Genomic DNA, 24,108 nt, shown 5'->3' on the forward strand with positions numbered 1-24,108 from the left:
CAACTGTTTTATGCAGTACCATTACATTTACCTGAGAAGCCATCTATGGTATAAACAGTGGCCTTACTACAAATACACACAGTTAAGCTATGGTTACTATGCAAGAACTACTGTATGTCACTTTTCATAAAAGATCCATTGTGACAGTTTCCCTTCATTATAGTTGCTATAGCAATGGCAAGAGAATCTCCATACAGCAGGGGGCGCTCTGGAACTCACTAGCTCATGTTTTTTGCGACTGGCTTCTGCCTCTTTCTTAGACAGTTCAGTCATCTCTTCCTTTGTGTCTCGGATCTGCCTTTGCATGCGCTTGTTCTGATCTTTCTCCCGGTTTTCGCTGGCAATACGCTGGTCTCGTTCCTCAGTCATCTTCTCCAGGTTTTCCTTCAGCCGTGTAACAAGAGACTGGAGGACGAACATGGACAGATGGAAAAGTCAAAGATAAGAGCTCATAAAAAAAGACAGAAACACACTGAAGCAATTCACTGTAAATGTGGCCACTGATGAGTTGTTTATCTGCATGTCCTATGGACGTTGGTTTAGCATCCAGTTCACTAAAAGAATTATGCATGGAATAAAATAAAAACATTAAATCAGACTAAAACTAAATTGAAATTTACAACTAAAATACACATTGAAATAAATTCTTTTTTTTCGGAACTATCCTGCTTCAGTGTCTTGCTATGAATTCATTGAATTTGCCATGCAGTATGAGTGTCACGAGACTCACCTCCAGACGTTTGGTCTGGGTTCTCTCATATTCTAGTTTGGTCTCCAGTTCACGGATTTTGGCTTCCTGACGGCTGACCAGCGATTTCTCCACCATAGACTGTTCCTGAAATTCAAGCTGTGACTGCAGGGAGTGAAGCTGCCAAAAAAAGGAAAAAACACACAGGTCAGTCTGAGGTCATGTTTAAGACTGACTCATGTTTCAGACCACATTCGGCCAGCCCTCTGCACCTTTCTCACTGCATGGGCCCTAACCATCTGCAAATCCACTATGTACTGTAGAACATAATAATGAGGGGACAGAAGGCAGTTCCAGCCTCCTGCAAAGAATTTTTAGTTTTTTTGGTACCTTGTCCTGGATCTCTTGTTTTTCTTTCATGGCCTCCTCCACCTGGGCCTGTAGGTCACTGATCTGTGCCAGATCTCTTGTAGACTAAACACATACACATACATATGATATGTACATTTAATTTGAACTCTTAATCTGTGCTAGTAGTATTTTAATTTTGCTGATTTAATGTTGATATATATATACATATATAATTTAGACTTTGTCATACACATTTTTTGTTTTTGAAATAAGTCTCTTACTTTCACCAAGGCTGCATTTATTTGATCAAAAATACAGTAAAAACACTAATATATTAAAATAGTATTACAATTTAAAATAACGGTTTTCTATTTGAAAATGTTGTAAAATATAATTTATTCCCCTGATGGAAAAGTGCATTTTCAGCAGCAAAACTCCAGTCTTCAGTGTTACATGATCCTTCAGAAATCATGATTTGCTGCTCAAGAAATATTTCTTATCATTGTGTAATACAGTTGTGCTGCTTAATATTTTTTTGAGAACTTTTTTTAAGGATTCTTTGATGAATAAAAAGTTCAAAAGAGCAGCATTTAAATAAAAATAGAAGTCTTCTGTAACATTATAAATGTAACTTTTGATTAATTTAATGCATACTTGGTGAATACAAGTATTCATTTCTTATAAAAAAAAAAAATCTTACCGACTCCAAATTTTTGTACTGTATATGGTACTATATATATATATATATATATATATATATATATATATATATATATATATATATATATATATATATATATATATGAGGTCACCTGAGCCACTGCAGCTTTGTGTTTCTTCATGAGTTCGTTCATGTCCTCCTGATCCTCCTCAAACCGAGACTGCAGGTCGTTCTTCTCTCTCTGCAGACGACTTATCTGCTCCTCCAACTGAAGGAGACAGAACAGACAGGGTTAAATGAGTGCCTTGCATTGTTTTATTCATGCTTTTTGAGGATGAGGAAATGCCACACAACCTGTCCATGTTGGCATCTGTCTGATTTGGCAGCTTCTACCATGTGACAGATCAATATCATACCAAAATACAAAATACCATACCAGTTTCACATCAACAAAATGTTTTCTCAATTCTTTAAAAAAAAAAAAAAAAAAAACTTTTTTCACATATCTAATAGTTGCACTTTATTATTTTTGTTGTTTTTCTCTGCTCTCCATGACCCTTTCAGGACTAAACTGTCCAGATAACCCAAAAAAACAACTTTTAATAACGGATCACTTCCCATAATATAGTCACAGCAGCCTCCAGAGTTTTAAAACTATGTTTCTGCCATTTTAGAGTAAGAGTTTAGAGTAGCATTTCAGAGTGGGTCTAAAATACTGGCATTGCACACAGTAATTGCATATTTCTGGTTGAGGCTGTGACAAGGAGATAATACCCTTAAACTCTTCTATTTGACATCATCTTCCATTTCCTCATAAATAAAAGATCAAATGCACTCCCCAAGTGAACCATTTAAATCTTGAGTGCCATATTTTTGGAGTCCTGAAAGAGCCTGTAATGTGAATGGGGGAGAAATCAGAGAAGGGTAGCTGCAGTTTTTTTATTTTATCTCCATCCTTTTTGTCGTCACCAACGTAAATTGTGAAGTTACCAAATCAGAATAGATTTAAGGTATAAAATTCCATGTGAATAAGGATTTGTGTCAGATTTCACTGTGGGTGGAGCTAGACAGCATGATGCTGCAGGAATAAAAACCAAGCAACTGTCAAAATGTCTTGTCGGCTGTCACAGTCACAGTTAGGACAAAAACATGGAAGAGACAGGATTTAACGCTTTATCGCGTCATGCTTGATTACGACACCATGATTCAGGGTTTCTTTATCTGACTCTGGAGGTTTACATTTTCCCCCTGGAATATTTATTTTTAAATGTTTTTTTTCATCAGCCTGAGCAGGAAAATTATTGAACTGTAAGCACTTTATTGCTCTTTACCCAGCTGTTTGACTGAATCTCGACACATTTACTGCTCTATTCAACTCAAAAGATGAAGTTTGCCTCAAAACTAACATTTTTACCCATAAAAGCTCTAACGAATCTGATGAACAAATTGAGATTTTCTAAAGTAGTAAATCTCATGTTTTGAATAGCATATTCTATCCTGTGTAAAGTTCTAAAAGAGATGTTGATGACTCACATTCTGTTGTCCATAATAATTAACCAAACAATTTCTGCTCAGTAACTCGAGGAATTAAAAGAAACTTGTGAAATATCTGAAAATGTGGGTTAATTCCTCAATTTCATAAAGGTCATAAATGTTGTATAAGACCTTTTCTTGTTTAAAACAAATGAACTATTGAAACAAAATGAACAAAACTAATAAAACAATCAAACAGAAAACATTCACAAAAACAATCAGAAAGTAAACGAACAGCTTAAACAAATAAACAGCAAACAAAAGACGGTAATCAGTAAACAAACATCTTAAACAACTAAAGGACAAACAATAAAGAAAACAAACACTCTAAAAACAAACAATCAAAGAAAGAGCCAAAACAATCATATATAAATAAATGTACTCTATGTTTGAACAAACATGTTAAAAAACATTCAAACTTGTCCTGTTTATGACCAATGAACTGTTTTCAAATAAAATAGAATATTACTCACAGCCATCTTGGCTTTGGTGATGTCATCCATCTGGATATGAAGGTCTTCAATTTCCAGCTCCATAGACTTGCGTGCTTTAACTGCGGCTGCGCAGGCAAACTCTGACTCCTCCAACTACACCAGATACAACATATGCTCAAATGAAGCAATTAGTCCTATTCTATTCCCAGTGAGGGACATTAATTGTAATTTCTGCTGCTCTGATTGTGATTCTACCTTATTTTTGAGAGCGACAATCTCTCTTTTGCTGGGCACATTACTCTTTAGGTGGTCCAGCATCATCTGCGCATCAGCCAGAAGAACTTTTGTGCGCTTCAGATCCTTTCTGAGACGTTTCTCTGTCTCCACATCCCTCTGACCAACCTGTTACATAGTGTAATACTGTGTTATACTTTCTCGAGTATTGTATGCTGTCTGCAATATTTGTGTTCTGTTGTGTTGGTACCTGTTCCTGTGCCATCGTCAGTTTGGACTCCAGGTCTCTCTTTTCTTTCAGAACTCTCTGTTTATCTTCATATTCCTCCTCTAACTGCACTTCCATTTGCTTTAGCTACACACACATTTCAAAAGAGCCATTAGGAAACATGGAGGTCTCAAATTGTGTGATTTGAACCCATCACAGTGTTTAGATCCTGTTTGTTCACCTTCTTACTGCAGGACATTCTGATGTCCTCCACTTCCTCATCTTTACTGTCCAGCTCTTTAGAGTGCGTTTGTTTCAATCGCTCCATCTCCATTTCCAAACGGAGTTTAGCCTAAATAACACACACATCAGATAAGGTTAACTGTTGATAATATCCTCTGAAAGATAAAGTTTGCAGGTTTTGCTTTTCAACCTTAAATGAACAATGTCATTTTAATATATTTTAATATTTGTTAAAATATAAAATTAGCTTTTATTTTTCAGTTTTAATTTTAGTTCAGGTTTTAGTCATTTCATCGTGTTTTTTCAATCATTTTTTAATATTTCTATTTAATTAGATATTTATTTCAGTTTTACTTTTCAGTTCCAGCTTCTTTTTAGACTCGGTTATATTTAAGATTTTCATCTAATTTCACTTTATTTCAGCTTCCATGTTTCCATGAATGAAAATTATTTTTAATAGTTTTAGTTTTAGTTAACAATAACAATGGCTCTGAACAGAACACAGGATAATTCAGAGTCGCTATCCATCTGTGATCTGGCCATTTTTTAGCTTGTACCTGTTCCAGCATCTGAATGGTTCCAGCCTGTTCATCAAGCTCTTCTTCTTGATCTTTGACCTTTGCTTCCAGATCACGCAGTTGTTTCTTAACCTTTGCGAGTGATGCCTCGTCTTTTGACTCCTGAGAGGAGAGATCCTGGAGCTCGGATTCCAGCTGCTCTACCTTCAGACTGACTGTACACAGCTCTGTGTCCTTCTCCTGTTTGTTAAATTATGAATTTGTCATTAGCAATGTACCATAGACTTATTACAGAAACCCTAGGTTAAGCATCTTGCTTAAGGATGCGAAAGAGAGCAACACTCACTCTTCTACAGTATCTTTAGTCTCACCTGTAGCTGTTGTCTGATTGTAAACACCTCGCCAGTTAGCATATCTCTCTCTCGGCCCAGTTTCTCCCGCTGGTTCCTCTCCTTCTGTAGTTCCTCGTGAAACTGGTTCTTCTCCACATCAAACCTGCCAGAAAATTCAGAAGATAGATGGGTTTTAATACATGTCATTTCAACCACATTATGACAAGAGCAACATAACGTGCTCATGGGCATAAAATACCAAACAGAACTTTTAGTCTGTAGGCACTTAAGCAAACATTTCCTCATCTGCTTCAGATTTTGTCGATTTTCAGATCACAAAATGTTAATCTGTGTTGTAAGTATTGAGTTTTGAGTAAGATGCTTTTTCCTTTTTCAATTCTCCAGATCTTGGAAATTCTGTGAGAAAAATTAAGCCTGTACACTGAGCTTACTCATGAATTGTCAAGCATGTTGAGATTTAGCTCCAGCTCTAAGTCTGATGAGCTAAGTTTTTAGTTATGTGCAACATCAGCCAAATACTAAACAGACACACACACACACAAATAAAAACAGTCCAGCAAAACATCTGACAAATACTAAACAGACACACACACACACACAAACAGATATAAGAAGTTAAGCAATAAGCTTAAACAGCAAACAACCAAACAGTAAAGAAAGAGCTCAAATAGAGATGTAATCATACATTAAACAATCAATTTAAATGCTAAGAAATAAATGAACAGCCCAAAATATAAATGAACAGACCAGCTAATCACAAAGTAAAAGAACTGACAAAACAACTAAACACTAAACGACAAACAAAAGAACTAAAAAAAAGTGAAGTCGTGACATTTGTCAGTATGGTAAACCATACTCGAAATTGGTGCTCTGCATTTAACCCATTGCACACACACAGCAGTAAGTGAACACACCGTGAACACACACCCAAAGTGGGCAGCTATATCCAGCGCCCGGGGGAGCAACTGGGGGTTCAGTGCCTTGCTCGAGAGCACTTCAGCACAGGGTGGAAGAGAGCGCTGTTCATTCAACTGACCTACAATCCCTGCCAGCACCGAGACTCGATACCTGCGACCTTCTGGTTACAAGTCCAAACACGTTAGGCCAAGCGCCCCCAGCCCAAAATATAAATGAACAGACCAGCTAATCACAAAGTAAAAGAACTGACAAAACAACTAAACAATTGAAGAACTTTTTATTTCATTTATAGGGATTATTTTGATAGTTTTAAGAAAGAGCCCAAACAATCATATAGTAATCAAATACCAAATTGTTTACTGTACTGTATTATTGAAGGAAATGTATGATTAAACAATGAGTAAAAGAACAACCCAAACAATAAAATAAATAAACCACTAAAACAATCAAACAGTAAACAAACACGTCAAATTATAAACAAACAGCCCAAACAATCAAACAGTAAACAAACACGTCAAATTATAAACAAACAGCCCAAACAATCAAACAGTAAATATATGGCCCAAACAACCAGAGTAAACAATAACCAGAAATCTCTATAATCAGACCCAGCAGGTGACCAGGCAGGAGACTGAAGACAGACTAAGATATGTGTGTGTGTATGATTGGCTCTTACTTCCTCTGCTTTCTCTCCAGCTCGTGGTTGCGTCCCTCTTGATTTTCCAAGTGCAGTTTGGTGTCTTGCAGCTCAGCTGCCAGCCGCTGACATTTCTTCTTCAGCTGCTGGACTGATCGCTGGGACTCCTCGTGGTCTGCCTGCAAGTCTGTTAACTACACAGAGAGACAGGAAGGTGACGTTTATAAAAGTATAAAGATTCTGAAGTGTTACTGGTCAAAGTCAGAGTATCATTTATTGTAGCAGAGTATGAATTTGGATACATTTCACACTGTGTGCAGTGTCTAAGCAGTCCCAGTGTGTGTGTGCACTCTGTGTATGTGTTTATTTACTGTGCTATACTAACTTTTCTCTCCAAGTGTCTCTTGTTCTGTTGTTCTGTCTCCACCTTGTCATCCATCTCCTGCTGGAGTTTTTTCTTTGTGAATTCTGTGTCTCTGATGGCACGTTCATATTTCAGCCTCCATTCACCTCCTGACATGCACAAATATACAGAGACAGACAGATTTGTCCTGAGCTGTTTCTGTGTGTGTGTGTGTGTAGAGCAGTTTTTGACCAATCCAATCCTCTTTCCATCCCAGCGGCCAAAAAATGCTATATTCTTATTAAAATAAAGCATTTTCATAATCAGCTTCAAGTGCTGTCTGATTGTGTTTTTTTTGTTTTTACCAGAATCATCGCCATCATTGTCCACCTCGCCGTTGAGTTCTGATGCTTGGAGGAGTCTGGCCTCCATAATCTCCATCTCCATGGACTCCATCTGTTTCTTCACATCGTCAAACTTCACCTGAGTTTCAGAAAAAGAAAAGCAAAGGTATGTTCTACAGCATCCCACTCACAAATTCACTCCTACCACAACTTTCACAGACTATAAAAAAAAAGTTTATATAAAGTATAAAAATCTCCCCAACACACTTTCACAACAACTTTTATTCAATCCATGACACAAGCTACTTATTTAAAATAGTTAAATACAGTAAATCTATATTTATGAAAAACATATGCTACACTACAAGCTACTAAAATAAAGATGGCATAATATTTACCAAATTAAAAACATTTAACTAAATATTTTGAACCATTACTAAACAGGATTTTTTTTTTTTTTTTACTAAATTTTGTATGAAAACAAAAAAAAAAAATTCTGGTAAAATATAAATATTTACAATTTCTATGATTTAAATCCGAATTAATACTGGTCTGAATTAACCAATTTGCTAATATGTTTCAGATATCCCAACTCTACAAGAGAGACATTTCAGCTGAATGTGTTTGAGTTTGCCTGAAGGAAAAACTGCACATGCAATATAATGTGAAAAATTATAGTGATGCAGTGTGTATGCTACTTAAAAAGTTAACCTAGCAGCTATCTTTTATTTAGTTACTCTTCATCACTGTTTAATAAAGACTGAAGCAGGACTGATGGAGTTCATTACCTGCATGTCCTTCATGTCCTTCTCCAAACGCAATCTCTCGCTTGTTTCCGTCTCCAGCAGCTGGGACGTCGACTCCGCAGAATTTCTCTCATCTGAAAGCTCTGCCGTCAGCTCTGTGATCTACATTAACACACATATGCTCTTGTTTTCCTAATATGGTTGAGGCTTTCTGCATTTTTATATAAGATTTTTATAAGATGCTTGGTTCTCTTACTCTGCTCTCTAGACGATCCGAGGTCAGCCGTAGCTCATTTCTTTCCTTCTCCACCTTCTCCAGCTTCAACTTCAGATGCATGATCTCCTCCTATAAGTCGAAACAAAACTTTTATCGCCATCAAAAGACAATATGAATATTTAGATAAGAACAGGACAATCTTTGGCCTGAGGCTTGTTGTGCTGCTATTATATGATCTGATGTTCTTTTGATCAGGCGAGATCTTTCTGCCTTCAGGTGAGTTCAGAAAGGGGCCAGACGGCATTGTTGCATTTCTAAAGCTAATGCTTTGAGCTGGGATTGAGATGTGATAGCAGCAGGAATCAAAGAAAAGTCTCGGTTCTAACACTGATGCAACAAAAGCCCTCAGATCGTGTCATCTTTAAGGCAAACGCGTCCACACACACAGATAAACCTTAGAGCTCTGCTGTAAACTGACAGAAGCTTTGCATAGCAAGCAAACCAGGGCGTGAAATAAAGAGAAAGGATTGGAAAGACTCACGTCTTTTCCTCGAATCTGTTCTTCAGTGAGCTGAACCTCTACTAGAGGTCGTACTGTGGTGAAGAGCTTCCACCAGGGCCAGTCCTTCACACCCCGATTCTTCTGGATGTTCTTCTGGACACAACGGATGGCCAAATCCTGGATCTGAGAGACAGAGAGATTTGTTTAGATTATTTAAAGTGAATGAAAACTTTTATGCAGCCCTAGTCTTCATTCATTTTCATTATATTAAATAGAGTGGCCCATATATTCAGCAGCCTTTATGTTTTAGGGTAAAAAAAAGCCATAGAGGTTTAGAATGACATGAGGATGAGTTAATGATGACAGAATATTCATTTTGACTGAACTATTCCTTTAATCATCAGGCTGATGATACAGATCTCCATCTGCGAATGACATGACAGTTGCATTAACAGCGCGGCATGGAATGATTAATGTTCCATTGCAAACATAAACATAAAAGCCACAGTATGACTTTGATATGACATTTTTGAAAAAGTACAGAAAGACTTGGAAACCAAAACTGCAAATCCGATTGGAATTAATTGAATGCACATTATGAAGAATTGAGGGGATTTTATTCAGAGGCCTGACTGCATGCCGTGATCTGAAAGTGTTCAGAGGAGCTTTTATTAATTTGAGATCTTCTAATTCTAGGGAGACTAAACAGGAGAGCACTTAAAGCAGAAGTGTGTTTTTTCCCAGTATTAAAATACTTTCTACCACAGTTTAATATGCAGAGACAACTAAGGCATTTGTAGGTTAATTCCCTCAAAACGTGTAAAAAAATTATTCTGTGGTGCTTTCAGGACATTTTCAGTTTGTTTGAGCTTCACAACAACAGCAACAATGGCTCAACCAATGGAGTGAGTTTGGGGCAGATCTATTTGTTTGGCTGACCAATGGGAGATGGGGGTAGTTTTTTGTCTGCAGTTCTGCTCGGTGACACTAGTGTTGTAGAAATTACTAGCTTCAGCTTAAATAAAACCTCGACACCTCCATAAATGCTCACCTGCTCAATGCTGCGCATTGATGTATGTGTTCTGCTCTTAAAGCGGACTGATAGTCAACAGTTAAAAAGTTTGGGTAAGAATTTCTTTTTTTAAGGAAATTAATACTTTTATTCAGCAAGGATGCATTGGGTTGACAATAAAGGTGCTGTTTTTAAACTTTTAAACCATTTGACAAAAAGTGTATCACGTTTTCACAAAAATATTAATATTAATCAACAACATTAAGAAAAAATCAGCATATGAGAATGAATGAATGGAGTAATAGCTGCTGAAAATTGCTTTGTCATCACAGGAAAAAGTTACATTTTGAAATGTATTAAAATTATTTTAAATTGTAATAATATTATATACAATATCACTCTTTTTACTGTATTTTTAATCAAATAAATGCAGCCTAGGTGAGCATAAGAGAAAAAATCTAACAAACAAACAAAAAGACTGATCCCAAACATTTCAACAGTAGTGTAAGAAAAATAAATGTTGAGATTCTGATGGACTGACATTGCAATTTCAGCTCAAGACTGAAGCAAAATGGAAAATTGACTTTACCTTCCTCTTTTTGAAGGCCTGTCGAGACAAAAAGCCCCTGCAGGCGGCCTGGAAAAGTGTGATGTTCTGTCTGGTGTGTTCATCCCTCTGTCCCTCTAGTTTAGCCACTGTTCCAGCCCTGAAGAACACCTAACAGACACACACAAACATAGTTGTGACAGCAGCAATCGTAACAGTACAAGTTGAGCAGAACTGACAGGAGATGATGGTGGAGTTGTAAATCAGTGTTTTGTTCCTCGAATCTTTCATGAAGGGCCCCTGACATTGTAATCCATTTCTGAGCGCATTTCAGCCTTCACAAACCTTGACGCCAATTGCAGCTGCCACAAAATAATTACTAACTATTCCAACTTATAATACGGTCCAATAAATCTCCATTCTTCTGGGAACGCGCCAGGCGGGGCTTGTTTACACACGCCGCCCTTTTTTTTTTTTTTTTTTGGCTCACCCATGGTTTTCCAGCTGATGGGATTAAACTGTTGAGCGCCAGCGTCTGTTCACACTGATTAGGATGGCATGAAGAACCAGGAAAGACAAACAAACAAAGCAGCTCACGCCGAGATGAGAGTTTATTGCGTTCAGCCGACGGACCACGCAGTAGTAGACAGAAAAACATACAGATGACATATCATCTGCTGCATACTATTCAAAGTTTGACTCACCTGCATCCTTTGACGCTTCCAAACTGATAAAATGAATAGTAACTTGTGTGTGTGTGTGTGTGTGCGTGTGTGTTACTAACTCTGCTCAGGCCCATGTGATAGCTGCTCTTCTCCAGCTCCAAAGACTCCAAAAGCTCCTCTACTGCCTGCAATGACAAACACACTGTCATGTCTAATTCACATAGTGTACATTACAAAAACACTGCTGACTGCTGTGTAGGCCTACTGGACACACACACACTCACACTAGTTATTCTCTGCTGTACAGTCCCCAAACTGTCCAGACGACCATCAGCCCTCATCGTGACACTGACACTATCTTTCTCATGCAGAAAAGTCTTGAGAACTCGATCTATCTGAAAGGGCCCATCTAGATTACAGCACTAAAGGGGGAGCTGGCCCCTAACAACCAAAGGGCCATTGTTCGAATTGCTTCACAAAAACCTTTCCTCAGAGACACGGTTCTACCTCCCTCCGTCTTTTTCTTTCTCTCTGCGTCTCTCTAGATTTCCAATTTTCTAGATTTTTGCATCGTTTCAACTACGTCTGGGACTTGAAACGCGACTGACCTTCTCTGCTGTCACAAAAAGAGGACAGTCATCTTTCTGTATTCGTTTTACTTCTTAAAAGCTGATGGTCAGACTCTAAAATTGACTTTTTTGCTCCACCTGTTAATTTACCAGCTATTAATTTTTTTTTAACTGGCCATGCAACTTTATTTTGCTTTATTTTTATTAAAATGTTAGGGACAATGTGATTATTTAGCTATTTATTATTTACAGCATAGGTTTGTACAAGTCATAAACGTTAATTTCTGCCTTAGAGTAAAAATTTTTATATAATAGTGAATTTATTTCTTGTGAGTCTCCCAATGATTATATATTTCACAGTATGACTGTCTCACAATTGTGACTTCATTTGTCATAATTGTGATTTTATATCTCACCATTGCGCTTACAGTATATCTCACAATTTGATGTTATATCCTCCTATATGACTTTATTTCACAATATAACCTTATATCTTACAATATGACTATATCTCACAATTGCAATCTCATTTATCATAACTGCAATTTTATCGTACAGTTTCTTAAAATATGATTTTTCACAATGTGACTTAACTTCTCATAATTGTAGAATTTGTATCTTTCTATTGCGACTGCGTATCACAGTTTGACATATATATCTCCCAATATGACTTTATATAACACAATTGGTCATAATTGTGATTTTACATCTCACAATTGTAACTGTATCTCATGTTCGCAGTATGACTTTATATATCACAATATGACTATTGTGGCTTCAATCATTTCTCATAATTAAAATTTTATGTTATATATCTTCCGTTATGTATTATGGTACATTTCCTACCTGAGCTTCCATTCAACTCATGAATAACTCAATTTTATTTACTTTGCAAAGCTAATTTTTACTTGCATTTGGCACTTGGCGAGTATTTAGTTCTAGTTTTAGGGCCACAGTGCAAAGGTTTTGTATATAACTCTCCTTTCCCCTCGGCTAATCACAGGGCCAAAACAAGATCAGGAGACCCCTGGACGGAGACATTTTTCTAGCTGATAATTACAGTACATTTGGGCATTTAGTAAGCACTAAAGCCCAGAGCAATTACTACATTTTTCCTGTCTGCTCTGCGTATTGATTCAAGTCAGAGACCCAGCTGGGGTTTCTTGATTAAACCATCACAATAACCCTGATTACCCAGAGTTCATTCTGTCTTGGATTCATGGCACACAAGAGCAAGAGGAGTCCAAAACTTCATTTCAGTAATTTCTAAAGCTTTTGTTCTATTATTTTCACGCTCATTATTCTCTTAAATAGTTACTCACTCGTTTCTCATCCTTCACGATGTAGTTTCGGCCCAGTTTCTTGGTCAGGTGAGGGGCCAAAATGTCAAAGCGTCTTCTGAACTCAGAGAAGACCATGTGGTCAGGGTAACCTGCAAAAATCATGCGGATACTCAGCAGGAAATAACAAAGAGGACTTGATTTTATCTATCTGATCGGATTTGATCAGTTTCTCTTCTCACCTTGTCTGTAAATCCTCAAGCTGTCCAGCAGCTTGAAGCCACGGATCTGGGCCCTGAGCAAAGCCACATCTATCTGCATGAGTCCAGGGTCATAGCTCTCCTCTGGGGACCCTGTTGCCCTCAGAACCTCCGCTCGGGGTAATAGACAGTGGACAAAGTGAACCCTGGATCTGCGCACGGTGTCCAACAGTGCATCCTGATCAAAAGAGAAATACATAATGTGTATTTTTAGCCATTTCTTGGAACTAACAGAGAATTTGAACAATTCCACGAAAGAAAGATTTTCAACAACGAGTATTCGGTGTAGGACCCTCTTAAAAACCCACCACTTGGAGTTTAATCTGAAGACAGAAAGACTTCTTTTTGACGGCTGCCATGCCTGTGGTGAAGGTCTTCCTCATGCCGGTGGCCCGACGCATGGCGAGCTGAGAGACCCCCTCAAGTCCGGCGATGGAGCCGCTCAAAACCGCAACACTACTGGAGCGGCCCACAAACATCCCGCTGATGCTCTTCCTGTTAGGATCATCCAGTGAAAACTTGAGTCTGATGTAGGGGTGTGCAATGTATATTCTACGATAATAACATGTACAAGCTGACATTGTTTCAGATGTAAAATATTTTTTTAGTGATGTGGCACAATCTTGTGTCCTAACTGTCAGTTTATTTTGCCATTCTTCTTGATTGAAAAAAACTGTTTTTTGACTGATTTACTGAAGTGACAAGTGCAAATGGTTGTTGGATAGTTCTTACTTTTGGGAGTTCTGCAACAGATTGGCTGCGTTCTGGGGGGTGGGATTTAGCCTGGCTAGGTTCAGCCATCCGTGTGTGTCATATTCCACCCAATCTGTCCCATGACTGTGGCCCAGCAGGAAGTGATGTGTGTTATCACTTTTTAGCACCACTGTGTGACCTGCAGGAAAAAAATGCATAAATCTGTCTATGGCAGAATGTAAGTGTGTGAGTTTGTGCATGTATATGTGTGTGACCTGTGCTCTCTCCCTCTGCAGGGCCATAGTAACTGAAGAGTCGCTGCAGGAGTGTTTCCTCTGACCCTCCCGGCTGCACAACCTCCTCCTCCATCAGCCAGAACAGGCCTCTGGCCTCATCTGTCCGGGACAGAGTACGTACCTGAAAGACAGACATGGTTATCCACCGTCAAATAGTCATAGAAGTTTATTTTCTACACACACCAATCTCTCTCTTTTGTTCTGATAAACACGTTTTAAAAAGACTGCAGCATATGTAACTATGACCGGCCAACTAATTACTATTAATATAGGATTAAATGTGCCCTACATTGACATTCTTTAAAAGTGAAATCTATTGTAATAAACACAAATGCTTAGATGGAAATCAAATTAAGTAATTATCCACAGAGCTCTTATTAAAATAATCCCACAGGCACACAATTTTAAACATCAGCAGTTTTGACTTGTTTAGGAAGCGCGTCTCACCAGGGTCTGACTGGAGGACTGATCAACCACAGCTACTGAGCGAGAAGGGCTGGGCTCCAGGTCATCCAGTGTGATCTCAATGTTTTCCTATGGAAAGACAGATACAGTTATTAAAATGAATAAATAATGAATAATTTGCAAAGACGCTAACTGTAAGATGCTAAGGTCTCTATAAAAATATTAAGCAGCACAACTGTTGATTGATAATAATAATAAAAAAAAGTTTACATTTAACATTCATAATATAATTACTGATTAACAAATTAACTGTCTGTCTAAGTATGGTGTCACAGACGTCTTTGGTCATTTTAAGCACCAGCTTGTGCCTTTGTTTTTCAAGGTTCTATGTGAAAAGTAGTTCAAGTTTTGAAAGAGCCATTCACACCCCCTGCAATACATTTTATTGCATTCTTTTTATAATTAGTTGTAGTAAAATTTCAGAGCAGTAGTGCTAATAAATAAAAAAGTTTGGTCATCTTAAACATCTATATATTTTATTAAGTGTTCTAATAAGAAAATTGTGAGAAAAAGCTGTAGATGTTTGGATGTTGGTTATGGGTGTTTTGTGCACCTCTTTGTAACGCTCCAGTTCCCGTACGAATGTTCGCTCCTGGAACAGGGTCTGCAGACGTTCCTGAGCGTAATTATGGCAGAGCTCCTCAAATGTGGCCCCACGCTGGTTCTTCACCTGACGAGGGTTCTGGAACCCTGGTGTGTCCACAATCAGCAGAGAACAGAGAGAATGCTGACTGGACTTCAGCGCTCTGAAAGTAGAAGAAGATATCAGAATGCATATTCAGTAAATTCAATAAATCATGTTTCTCTAGGTAATCACCGGTTACCGATTACCTGTTAATGAGAGAGATAATGAGTGTGAAAAGCTCCGAGTATAAACCAGACGCCATGAACTCCAAACACTCAGCTGCTGTTGCTTTAGACACTGAAACGCACACAAAAACACTTTTTAAGACATAAAATAGGGAAGCATTTATTGCATATTTAAGAATGTTACGAAACAAACATTACCTGAGCTATCCGTATCATCTGTACTCTGCCGGACACTTGAGGAGCGGGGAAGTGTGCCCTTGCCTTGCGTTTTAAAGATGCCGGACGACAGCTCTTCCAGTGAGCAGCCCAGGAGATACGCTGCTTTTTGTGCCCACTCGTGCCTGGCAAACTGCTTTCGGCCTGCTGAGGGGTCAGAAAGCCAATTCACAAAAGTAAAGCAGTGTTACCACAAAACCTCTGTCACATTATAGTGAACTACAATAGGTAGTCAAGTGTCCAGAGAACAAGGAGAAACTTTCATCTCCTGGATTGATGATCAAAGAGAACAAACATTTTCATTCTGGCGTTGTGGTGGAAACAAGCACAAAGGCAGATGAAAGATGAACACACAGTTCTGTTAAGATGCAAAATAAAATAAAACCACCTGCCTTCAGTCTAAAACAGAAAGATAGAGACCTGCATTTACCTGCATCTGTTTCTGTATTATGATGGGGGCAGCATGCAACATCAATATGCAATAAAAAGACATGATTACAATGGTTAAAACACAAACAACAACTGTTCTACACAAAGAAACATGATTAGAGGGATAGTCCACCCCAAAATTCAAATTCTGTCATCATTTACTTCCACTCATGTTGTTTTGAACCTATATGACTTTCTTTCCTTAGTGGAACTAAAAAGCAGGGCTGGACTGGGACAAAAAATTCGTCTCTGGCATTTTTTGGTCCAGGCGGCCCACCATACATATATATATATATATATACACACATACATTATATATATATATATATATACATATATATACACATACATATATATACACACATATATATACACATACATACATAATATACACATATAATATATACATATATATATATATATATATATATATATACACATACATATATATATATATATATACACACACATACATATATATATATATATATATATACACATACATACATATATATATATATAGATATATATATATATATATATATATACACATATATATATATATAACATATATATATACATATATATACATATATATATATATATATATATATATATATATACACACACATATACATACACATACATATATATATATATATATGTCTAATGTGATGTTTATGTTCTTGTTCATGATGAAATTTTATTTTATTTCTGTAATTAATTTATAGCATTAACAAAATGACCCGGCTTTGAATTCATTTTTTGAGTTATTTTTTGTGAGTGTTGTTTTATTTTTGTTCCTGTGTATGTGTTTAGTATTGGTATTGTTCAGGTTCAGAGGCTGTCATATGTGGATCAACTTACTATGTTGTGTATTTTCAACAGTTTCAATATGAAAAATAACTTTCATTTATTCGCACTGGCCCATGGAAACCTCTATGGCTACAGGTCCTTCTCAAAAAATTAGCATATTGTGAAAAAGTTCATTATTTTCCATAATGTAATGATAAAAATTAAACTTTCATATATTTTAGATTCATTGCACACCAACTGAAATATTTCAGGTCTTTTATTGTTTTAATACTGATGATTTTGGCATACAGCTCATGGTTTATCCGACCAATAAAAGAAAAGTGTTTTTAATACAAAAAAGTCAACCTTCAAATAATTATGTTCAGTTATGCACTCAATACTTGGTCAGGAATCCTTTTTCAATGCGGCGTGGCATGGAGGCAATCAGCCTGTGGCACTGCTGAGGTGTTATGGAGGCCCAGGATGCTTCGATAGCGGCCTTAAGCTCATCCAGAGTGTTGGGTCTTGCGTCTCTCAACTTTCTCTTCACAATATCCCACAGATTTTTCTATGGGGTTCAGGTCAGGAGAGTTGGCAGGCCAATTGAGCACAGTAATACCATGGTCAGTAAACCATTTACCAGTGGTTTTGGCACTGTGAGCAGGTGCCAGGTCGTGCTGAAAAACGAAATCTTCATCTCCATAAAGCTTTTCAGCAGATGGAAGCATGAAGTGCTCCAAAATCTCCTGATAGCTAGCTGCATTGACCCTGCCCTTGATAAAACACAGTGGACCAACACCAGCAGCTGACATGGCACCCCAGACCATCACTGACTGTGGGTACTTCCCACAGACTTCCCACTGAGGTGCCTTGATACAGCACTCTGGGAACAGCCTATTCGTTCAGAAATGTCTTTCTGTGTCTTACCCTCTCGCTTGAGGGTGTCAATGATGGCCTTCTGGACAGCAGTCAGGTTGGCAGTCTTACCCATGATTGCGGTTTTGAGTAATGAACCAGGCTGGGAGTTTTTAAAAGCCTCAGGAATCTTTTGCAGGTGTTTAGAGTTAATTAGTTGATTCAGATGATTAGGTTAATAGCTTGTTTAGAGAACCTTTTCATGATATGCTAATTTTTTGAGATAGGAATTTTGGGTTTTCATGAGCTGTATGCCAAAATCATCAGTATTAAAACAATAAAAGACCTGAAATATTTCAGTTGGTGTGCAATGAATCTAAAATATATGAAAGTTTAATTTTTATCATTACATTATGGAAAATAATGAACTTTTTCACAATATGCTAATTTTTTGAGAAGGACCTGTATGAACACACTTGATTTGAGTTGGCCAAAAATAGCGGGGGACGAATTTACAGTTTACTTATTCTACACTAATGGCGCGCGCACATGTTAGGATAGGTTAGATGCCTGCCTCCGTTGCGAGTCCTTGTCAACCACTTTATCAATTCAACTACTCTCTTCCTCTTCTGCCTGGCTCTTTGACCCGCATCACTCACCGCAGGGCAAGCCTTTTCTTGATAAAGCTGCTGTGAATACGTGGAAAAAGCAGACGAGGAAGAAGTTGGGGGTGATGCAATCTTTATATAGCCTAGGCGGAGCAAAATACTTACAAATTGCTCCTTCTATAGCGCATTGTGATTGGATGTTTACACTGCCAATACAGGAGACAAACTAATGGGCCACTGGTTGCTTGCTGTCCCTGGGTGATGGTCCTTGGCAAAAAAAAACACATTCTGTCAGCCCCTTAGGTGTGTCGGCCCACTGGGAAAATGCCCAGTATTACCAATCTAGCCCTGCTTAAAAGAAGATATTTTGAGGAATGTTGGTAACCAAATAGTTTTAGTTTCCATTGACTTCAATTGTATCGACAAAAACAATACAAAGGGATCAACGGGAACTGAATTTGTTTTTTGCTGAAAAAAGAAATGCATACAGGTTTGAAATGACATTAGGGTGAGTAAATGATGCCTGAATATTTGGATGGACCATCCCTTTCAATACTGAAGATAAGTGACAAATGTTTTTAGACACCAAACACACACAGACATGCTAAAGTATAAACACCACATAAAGTATAAACATTTCTCAGTTACATGACTGGAAAGACTCTAGTGACTCTTAGTGGACAGATTTTAAAATACACTCTGTGCAGTCAGATATGCTGTATATTACTGTGTCACACATTAAGTGTTGGTTTAGACACTTGAGGAGCCGGTGGCTTTACCTTTGGTGGCCCCAGCGGCACCAAGGTGGTATATGGCCCCTAAGATCAGCCACACAGTTTTCTGTTCTTCAGCAGAGATGCCCAGGACCTTCATGGCAGCCTGTAGCTTAGTGAACTGCTGAGCGGCTCTCTGCTTGTCCTCAGACTACAGAGCATTTGACATGATACACTGTTTTCAGATAAAATAGATAAAATGTGTGTCTGATGATAGTACATATTGCTTTTCTTACCTTTGAGTGAGGGAAGAGCCCGAATGCACTGTTCCCAGCAAAGTGATTAAAATGAAGTTCAGTCCTGAAAGGCATAATATTCTATTAGCTGGTCAATCTTCTGTACGTTTCCTGCTTTTACCTCAATCTGCATGCTATATTTGCTATTTAAGCATATACACAGTATTCAACATTTGAAGTGGATCAAAACCTTTCATCAAAGTTGTCCTAAAACCAAAATGCATTGACTACTGTGTGTGTGTGTATATATATATATATATATATATATATATATATATATATATATATATATATATATATATATATATATATATATATATATGCCAAAATATTACAAGTAGATCAAGTAGATATATATATATCTATATATATATATATATATATATTATTATATATTTTTTTTTAGTGTAATAGTTTCTCATTTACTTTAGAGCTGCATCTGCTCCAGCCATCAAATAGTAAAAAACATTGAAGCTTGATTCTGCTTCTGGTCGTCTGGTCACTCTGAACTTCTCCAGCAACATTGTCTGTATGCAAGACATAAAGCAAATCAGAGATAAATCCCCCAATGTCTTTAGAAATTCTGAGTAATTGCCCTCGCTGTACCCTACCTGAACAGAGGCAGAGGCCACCTGTCCTGCCTGGTCGAAGTCTAGAGAGATTATGTGAGAGAAGCGACTGGCGTTCACATTCATAGTTGTACTGCAGTTCCCGAAAGCCTCCAGAACAGTGTAGACTGCCTGCCATTTCTCAGCTGTGGGGAGAAGACAGTTCATATCGTTATATAAAAATCATAGAATTTATTTGAAAAAATACAATAACACATAAAAAACTTAAATTAAATTAAAATTACAAATAAAGTGAAAATGAACTCTAGGAAAACTAAAAAGGAGAGTGGGTCTATATTAGGTCCTCCTTGTCTTCCTCACCTGAGTACACCTTTCCACTGCCGGTTGCGATGGTGACCAGGTACTGTAGCAGGTGCTGGCTGTTGGTAGTCTTTCCGCTGCCACTCTTGCCCAGCAGCACGATGGTCTGATCCTGACGTGTGGTCAGCAGCTGATGATATGCCGACTGAGCAACAGCAAAAATGTGAGGAGCTGTTTCCTCCCTCCGGCAGCCCTTAAACATCTGCATCACCTGATATAAACAGACCATGTCACTCCGTCTCTCTCTGCCATAAGTTTAAGGTAACTTTAAGACTTTGTGTGAAGTTCGTACCTTCTCTGAGTACAAGGCAGGGGTGCTGAGAGGGTTGATCACCAGAAGATTTGGCCCAGCGTAGGTGTGAATGAGGTTTCCACCATAGCGCTGACGGAGGCTGTGAAGGATGCTGGACTCGTTGAGGTACAGAAGAGAGGAAAGATCCTCCACTCGATCATATGATAGAGGATTTGCCTGACAGACAGACAGATGAGAGTAATTAAACCGGTTTCTTGGCTTTTGCATGAGTAATGTCACAATGACTCCACCCACCTTCTCCACATCATCCTCATCCACTTCCAGTACTGTCCCATCATGCTCCAATCTGATCTTCACTTTCCCCTCTGGGAGAGAACCCATCTCTGTCTTGAGCTGTGTAGCTATACAAACAAAATGAATATTTATTTTACTTAAACTGAACATGAGAATTCGGATCATAACAGGAGTAATGAACTATAACTTCACTAACCCAAAGAGAAGCCATCTTTATGGACGAGCCAGACTTTCTCAGTGTTATACCAGGCCTTCTCTGCAGCAAGCTGCTCCTCCGTCTTCACCTGCGGCAGGAAGTGAGAGAGATTGTCATCACAGAACATGAACCACTACAGGTTTCCAGTCCACGGACTGATTGTGATTCAGTTTAGATTTCCATTCTGTTTAACATGAATTGTGACAGAGACAGATAGGTGTGACTTTAGAAGTGGGTGCTACAAACAAACCATTTGCAATCCATATCAGGCTGAAATCTATACACTATGGAAAATGATTCTCTTCACACACCACAAAGAATAATGCAACACACAGAAAACTGCAAATAAACTGAACTGTAAAGCATGCACAGAATACGCCAAAGTAGAATTTGAAGGGGAAATGTGCTTTGGTTCAAACAGGAGCTCTGAGGTGATAAGATTCCCTTCAATGGCACAATGAGACTCTTACTAAGCTTTACCCATAAGCAGAATTACACACAGGCAATGCAGTAGCCAGACCTTAGACAGACTGGCAGCTTCATGTGCAGCCTGCAGAATAGCCACAGGATCTTCAGCTGCCTTGGCCTGCAAAGGGCCGGAAAAAAGCAAGAGAGCAGAAGTCAAAAGTCATAAATACACAAATCCTCAAAGGACTTAACAGAAATTAACAGGAGAATAAAACGCATCTTATGAGAACTGTGAAAGAAAGAAAGAAAGAAATGGGAGAGGTTAAGGGAGGTGTTTCTGCACCTGATTCCCTTGGGTGGGCATTACTGGAGATCCCTATAAATGGAATCATAAAGGATCAGTGAAGAGCCTAAGTGGTCCTGACCAGGATCAGTAGTGTAAATATTATCAAACCACCTGATGCTAACATTGAAACCAATACAAGACCAAGCCTGACACAATAGTATAAATGCTTACAGTTACACCAATCAAATCTGGAAATAAGCAATGAGACATAAACATCAATAATGCAGAATACATTTAACTAACCACATATCTCCTTTCAGACAATACACAACTTTCACAGCTGAACACCATTGTTTTACACAAACATCTTGGAAGTGGTGGGACACACCTGTTGGTTGGCGATAGTGGAAATCTGGGATGGAAGTTTTCCAGCAGGAGCTGCAGAAGGTTTTGACACCTCCTTCACCTTCACAGACACAGCACTTGTCAATACGACGCAAACATATGGTTTATAATCATGCCAAAAACTAGCGAGATAGAAGCCACCACAATACAAGTCTACAAGAAGTCTGCAACTGACATGATCAGCACTAATACAATAATAGTCTGATATATGGTCAAAGCTGCAGCCAACAATACTTTTTACCTCAACTTAAAGCCATTTGAAGGGTCAACAGACATGGTGTGCTTTAGAAAATGATCTTGAGAATTAAAAAAGTCACTTCCAGCATGCTGAATTCTTGCAGGCATCTTGCATTCATCAGCTGCTTAAGTTACTGCTTCAATCCACTCCAGAGGGTTAAAGTGAGACACCAGTCAAAGTCTTGATGCAAAGTTTGACAAGAGTTATGGCAAGATGTTAGTTCTACAATGAGCCTTGCAGAGTTTCACGCATTGGCCTGCTGAGCAAACATGCATTACTAAATAATTTAGAAACACATGCAGTATGTACCTCTGGCTTTTGTACAGCAATGGACCGTGGTACAGGAATAAAGCCTGCAGGGGGTGCTAATGGGTCAACTTTAGGCTTGGGGATAAATCCTGCCACCGGGGCAAAAGGGTCTCGCTTTGGTATGGGAACGAATCCTACCGGCGGTGCCAGAGGATTAGGTTTGGGTGTAAGTTGAGTGGAAGGGTTTGGTTTAGGAGCTGGTATGAATCCCGCCGGTGGTGCCAGAGGATCAGGTTTGGGTGTAGGTTGAGCAGAAGGATTTGGTTTAGGAGCTGGAATGAAACCAGCAGGTGGAGCCAATGGATCAGGCTTGGTGACTGGAAGGAATCCAGCAGGAGGAGTAAGAGGATTTGGCTTAGAAGGTAAAAAGCCAACAGGAGGGGCAAAAGGGTCAAGTCTAGGAGGTGGACTGGTTGCAGGGGTGGATGGTTGGGGTTCTTCTGAGGGGGTCTCAGTTTCACCAATCCTTTCTTTGCTTTCCTCTTGAGGTTCTTTGCGTTCGGCAGCTCTCAAGCGAGAGCGATGCTCTTTAGTCCTTGCACGGCCCATTAGACTGGTCAACCCAACAGAGAGGGCATCTCCATCCACAGAGCTGCCAGCTTGCAGTGGACGGCTTGTTTTGGGGACTGAAGTGGCTGTCGAAGGCTTTTCCTCTGACCCTGCTTTGTGAGCCAGGTTTAGTCCTCTCCTCAATGTGTCAGACTCAACGCTGCCATGTCGTCCGTTCACGGAGTCGCTGCTTCTCTGGTCTACAGTCAGTGGCCGCTCTGGATTCACCGCTGTTGATGGTTCACCCCGTTGTCGCTCGGTTGAGCCACTTACTGCTGTCTGAGACTGACTCATACTGTTCTCACCGTCTGACTGTTCAAACAACCCAGAACGCACACGTGCAGGTCACCACAAAAGAACAAAACCTATGAAATTACACACTAGCAGCAAGAAGGTAAAAGTTCACATCCCTTGTAACCTAAAATAGCACTATTTTGAGGTTCACAATAGCTTCGATATAATTCCACAAGCAACAACCTTCCAGAGTTTCCTGAATTTCCAAAATGATGACAGATGGGTGTCCGTTCTGAATTTCAGCGGGTCTACACACTCTCCAGCCCAGCTGAAAGTACTGAAAGTTCATCTGAAAAAGACTCATGCTTCCACATGGCCAGGCACTTTGCAGTTTTATTCTCAGCACAGTCAGGCAGGTTAACAGACAAACCCAGTAATTAAGGTCACTGCAGTGCAATACTGGCTCACAGCCCTGAAACACAACTCTACAGGATCAACCGCAAAGGCTTTGCTAGTCTTTCTCTCACACTACACAATTCAGAACCTGGAGTATTGTAAAGACCTCGGA

General features: G+C 38.8%; 1 protein-coding gene and 1 long non-coding RNA gene across 9 annotated transcripts in view; one reads left to right on the forward strand and one right to left on the reverse strand.

Moving 5' to 3' along the window:
• Nucleotides 1–24,108, reverse strand: part of myo18aa (myosin XVIIIAa) — a 43,156-nt gene that overhangs the window by 6,014 nt on the left and 13,034 nt on the right. For 4 of the 8 annotated variants that reach the window (XM_042732985.1, XM_042732984.1, XM_042732981.1 and 1 more), the window contains exons 4-42: nucleotides 22,758–23,618; nucleotides 22,194–22,271; nucleotides 21,632–21,697; nucleotides 21,112–21,199; nucleotides 20,916–21,022; nucleotides 20,661–20,837; nucleotides 20,369–20,579; nucleotides 20,051–20,193; nucleotides 19,866–19,966; nucleotides 19,440–19,503; nucleotides 19,210–19,354; nucleotides 16,174–16,185; nucleotides 15,726–15,890; nucleotides 15,549–15,639; nucleotides 15,271–15,463; nucleotides 14,700–14,786; nucleotides 14,232–14,373; nucleotides 13,996–14,155; nucleotides 13,572–13,758; nucleotides 13,246–13,441; nucleotides 13,046–13,155; nucleotides 11,274–11,339; nucleotides 10,532–10,660; nucleotides 8,970–9,113; nucleotides 8,468–8,557; nucleotides 8,254–8,373; nucleotides 7,487–7,604; nucleotides 7,164–7,291; nucleotides 6,818–6,972; nucleotides 5,242–5,365; nucleotides 4,910–5,110; nucleotides 4,351–4,461; nucleotides 4,152–4,256; nucleotides 3,923–4,069; nucleotides 3,707–3,820; nucleotides 1,852–1,968; nucleotides 1,079–1,162; nucleotides 731–868; nucleotides 220–405 (exon numbers count right to left, since the gene is read on the reverse strand). In XM_042732985.1, coding sequence (XP_042588919.1) covers nucleotides 220–405; nucleotides 731–868; nucleotides 1,079–1,162; nucleotides 1,852–1,968; nucleotides 3,707–3,820; nucleotides 3,923–4,069; nucleotides 4,152–4,256; nucleotides 4,351–4,461; nucleotides 4,910–5,110; nucleotides 5,242–5,365; nucleotides 6,818–6,972; nucleotides 7,164–7,291; nucleotides 7,487–7,604; nucleotides 8,254–8,373; nucleotides 8,468–8,557; nucleotides 8,970–9,113; nucleotides 10,532–10,660; nucleotides 11,274–11,339; nucleotides 13,046–13,155; nucleotides 13,246–13,441; nucleotides 13,572–13,758; nucleotides 13,996–14,155; nucleotides 14,232–14,373; nucleotides 14,700–14,786; nucleotides 15,271–15,463; nucleotides 15,549–15,639; nucleotides 15,726–15,890; nucleotides 16,174–16,185; nucleotides 19,210–19,354; nucleotides 19,440–19,503; nucleotides 19,866–19,966; nucleotides 20,051–20,193; nucleotides 20,369–20,579; nucleotides 20,661–20,837; nucleotides 20,916–21,022; nucleotides 21,112–21,199; nucleotides 21,632–21,697; nucleotides 22,194–22,271; nucleotides 22,758–23,618 — 5,661 coding nt within the window. The remainder of the gene's footprint in view (nucleotides 1–219; nucleotides 406–730; nucleotides 869–1,078; nucleotides 1,163–1,851; nucleotides 1,969–3,706; nucleotides 3,821–3,922; nucleotides 4,070–4,151; nucleotides 4,257–4,350; nucleotides 4,462–4,909; nucleotides 5,111–5,241; nucleotides 5,366–6,817; nucleotides 6,973–7,163; nucleotides 7,292–7,486; nucleotides 7,605–8,253; nucleotides 8,374–8,467; nucleotides 8,558–8,969; nucleotides 9,114–10,531; nucleotides 10,661–11,273; nucleotides 11,340–13,045; nucleotides 13,156–13,245; nucleotides 13,442–13,571; nucleotides 13,759–13,995; nucleotides 14,156–14,231; nucleotides 14,374–14,699; nucleotides 14,787–15,270; nucleotides 15,464–15,548; nucleotides 15,640–15,725; nucleotides 15,891–16,173; nucleotides 16,186–19,209; nucleotides 19,355–19,439; nucleotides 19,504–19,865; nucleotides 19,967–20,050; nucleotides 20,194–20,368; nucleotides 20,580–20,660; nucleotides 20,838–20,915; nucleotides 21,023–21,111; nucleotides 21,200–21,631; nucleotides 21,698–22,193; nucleotides 22,272–22,757; nucleotides 23,619–24,108) is intronic. The other 4 variants (XM_042732986.1, XM_042732982.1, XM_042732980.1 and 1 more) reach the window with 3 other exon arrangements.
• Nucleotides 6,855–15,141, forward strand: LOC122138737. Its single transcript, XR_006155761.1, has 4 exons — nucleotides 6,855–6,992; nucleotides 7,490–7,631; nucleotides 14,253–14,365; nucleotides 14,686–15,141. It is a non-coding gene; the product is annotated as an uncharacterized LOC122138737 (long non-coding RNA).

Source organism: Cyprinus carpio, chromosome B10 (genome assembly GCF_018340385.1).
Source record: "Cyprinus carpio isolate SPL01 chromosome B10, ASM1834038v1, whole genome shotgun sequence".
Lineage (NCBI taxonomy): Eukaryota > Metazoa > Chordata > Actinopteri > Cypriniformes > Cyprinidae > Cyprinus > Cyprinus carpio.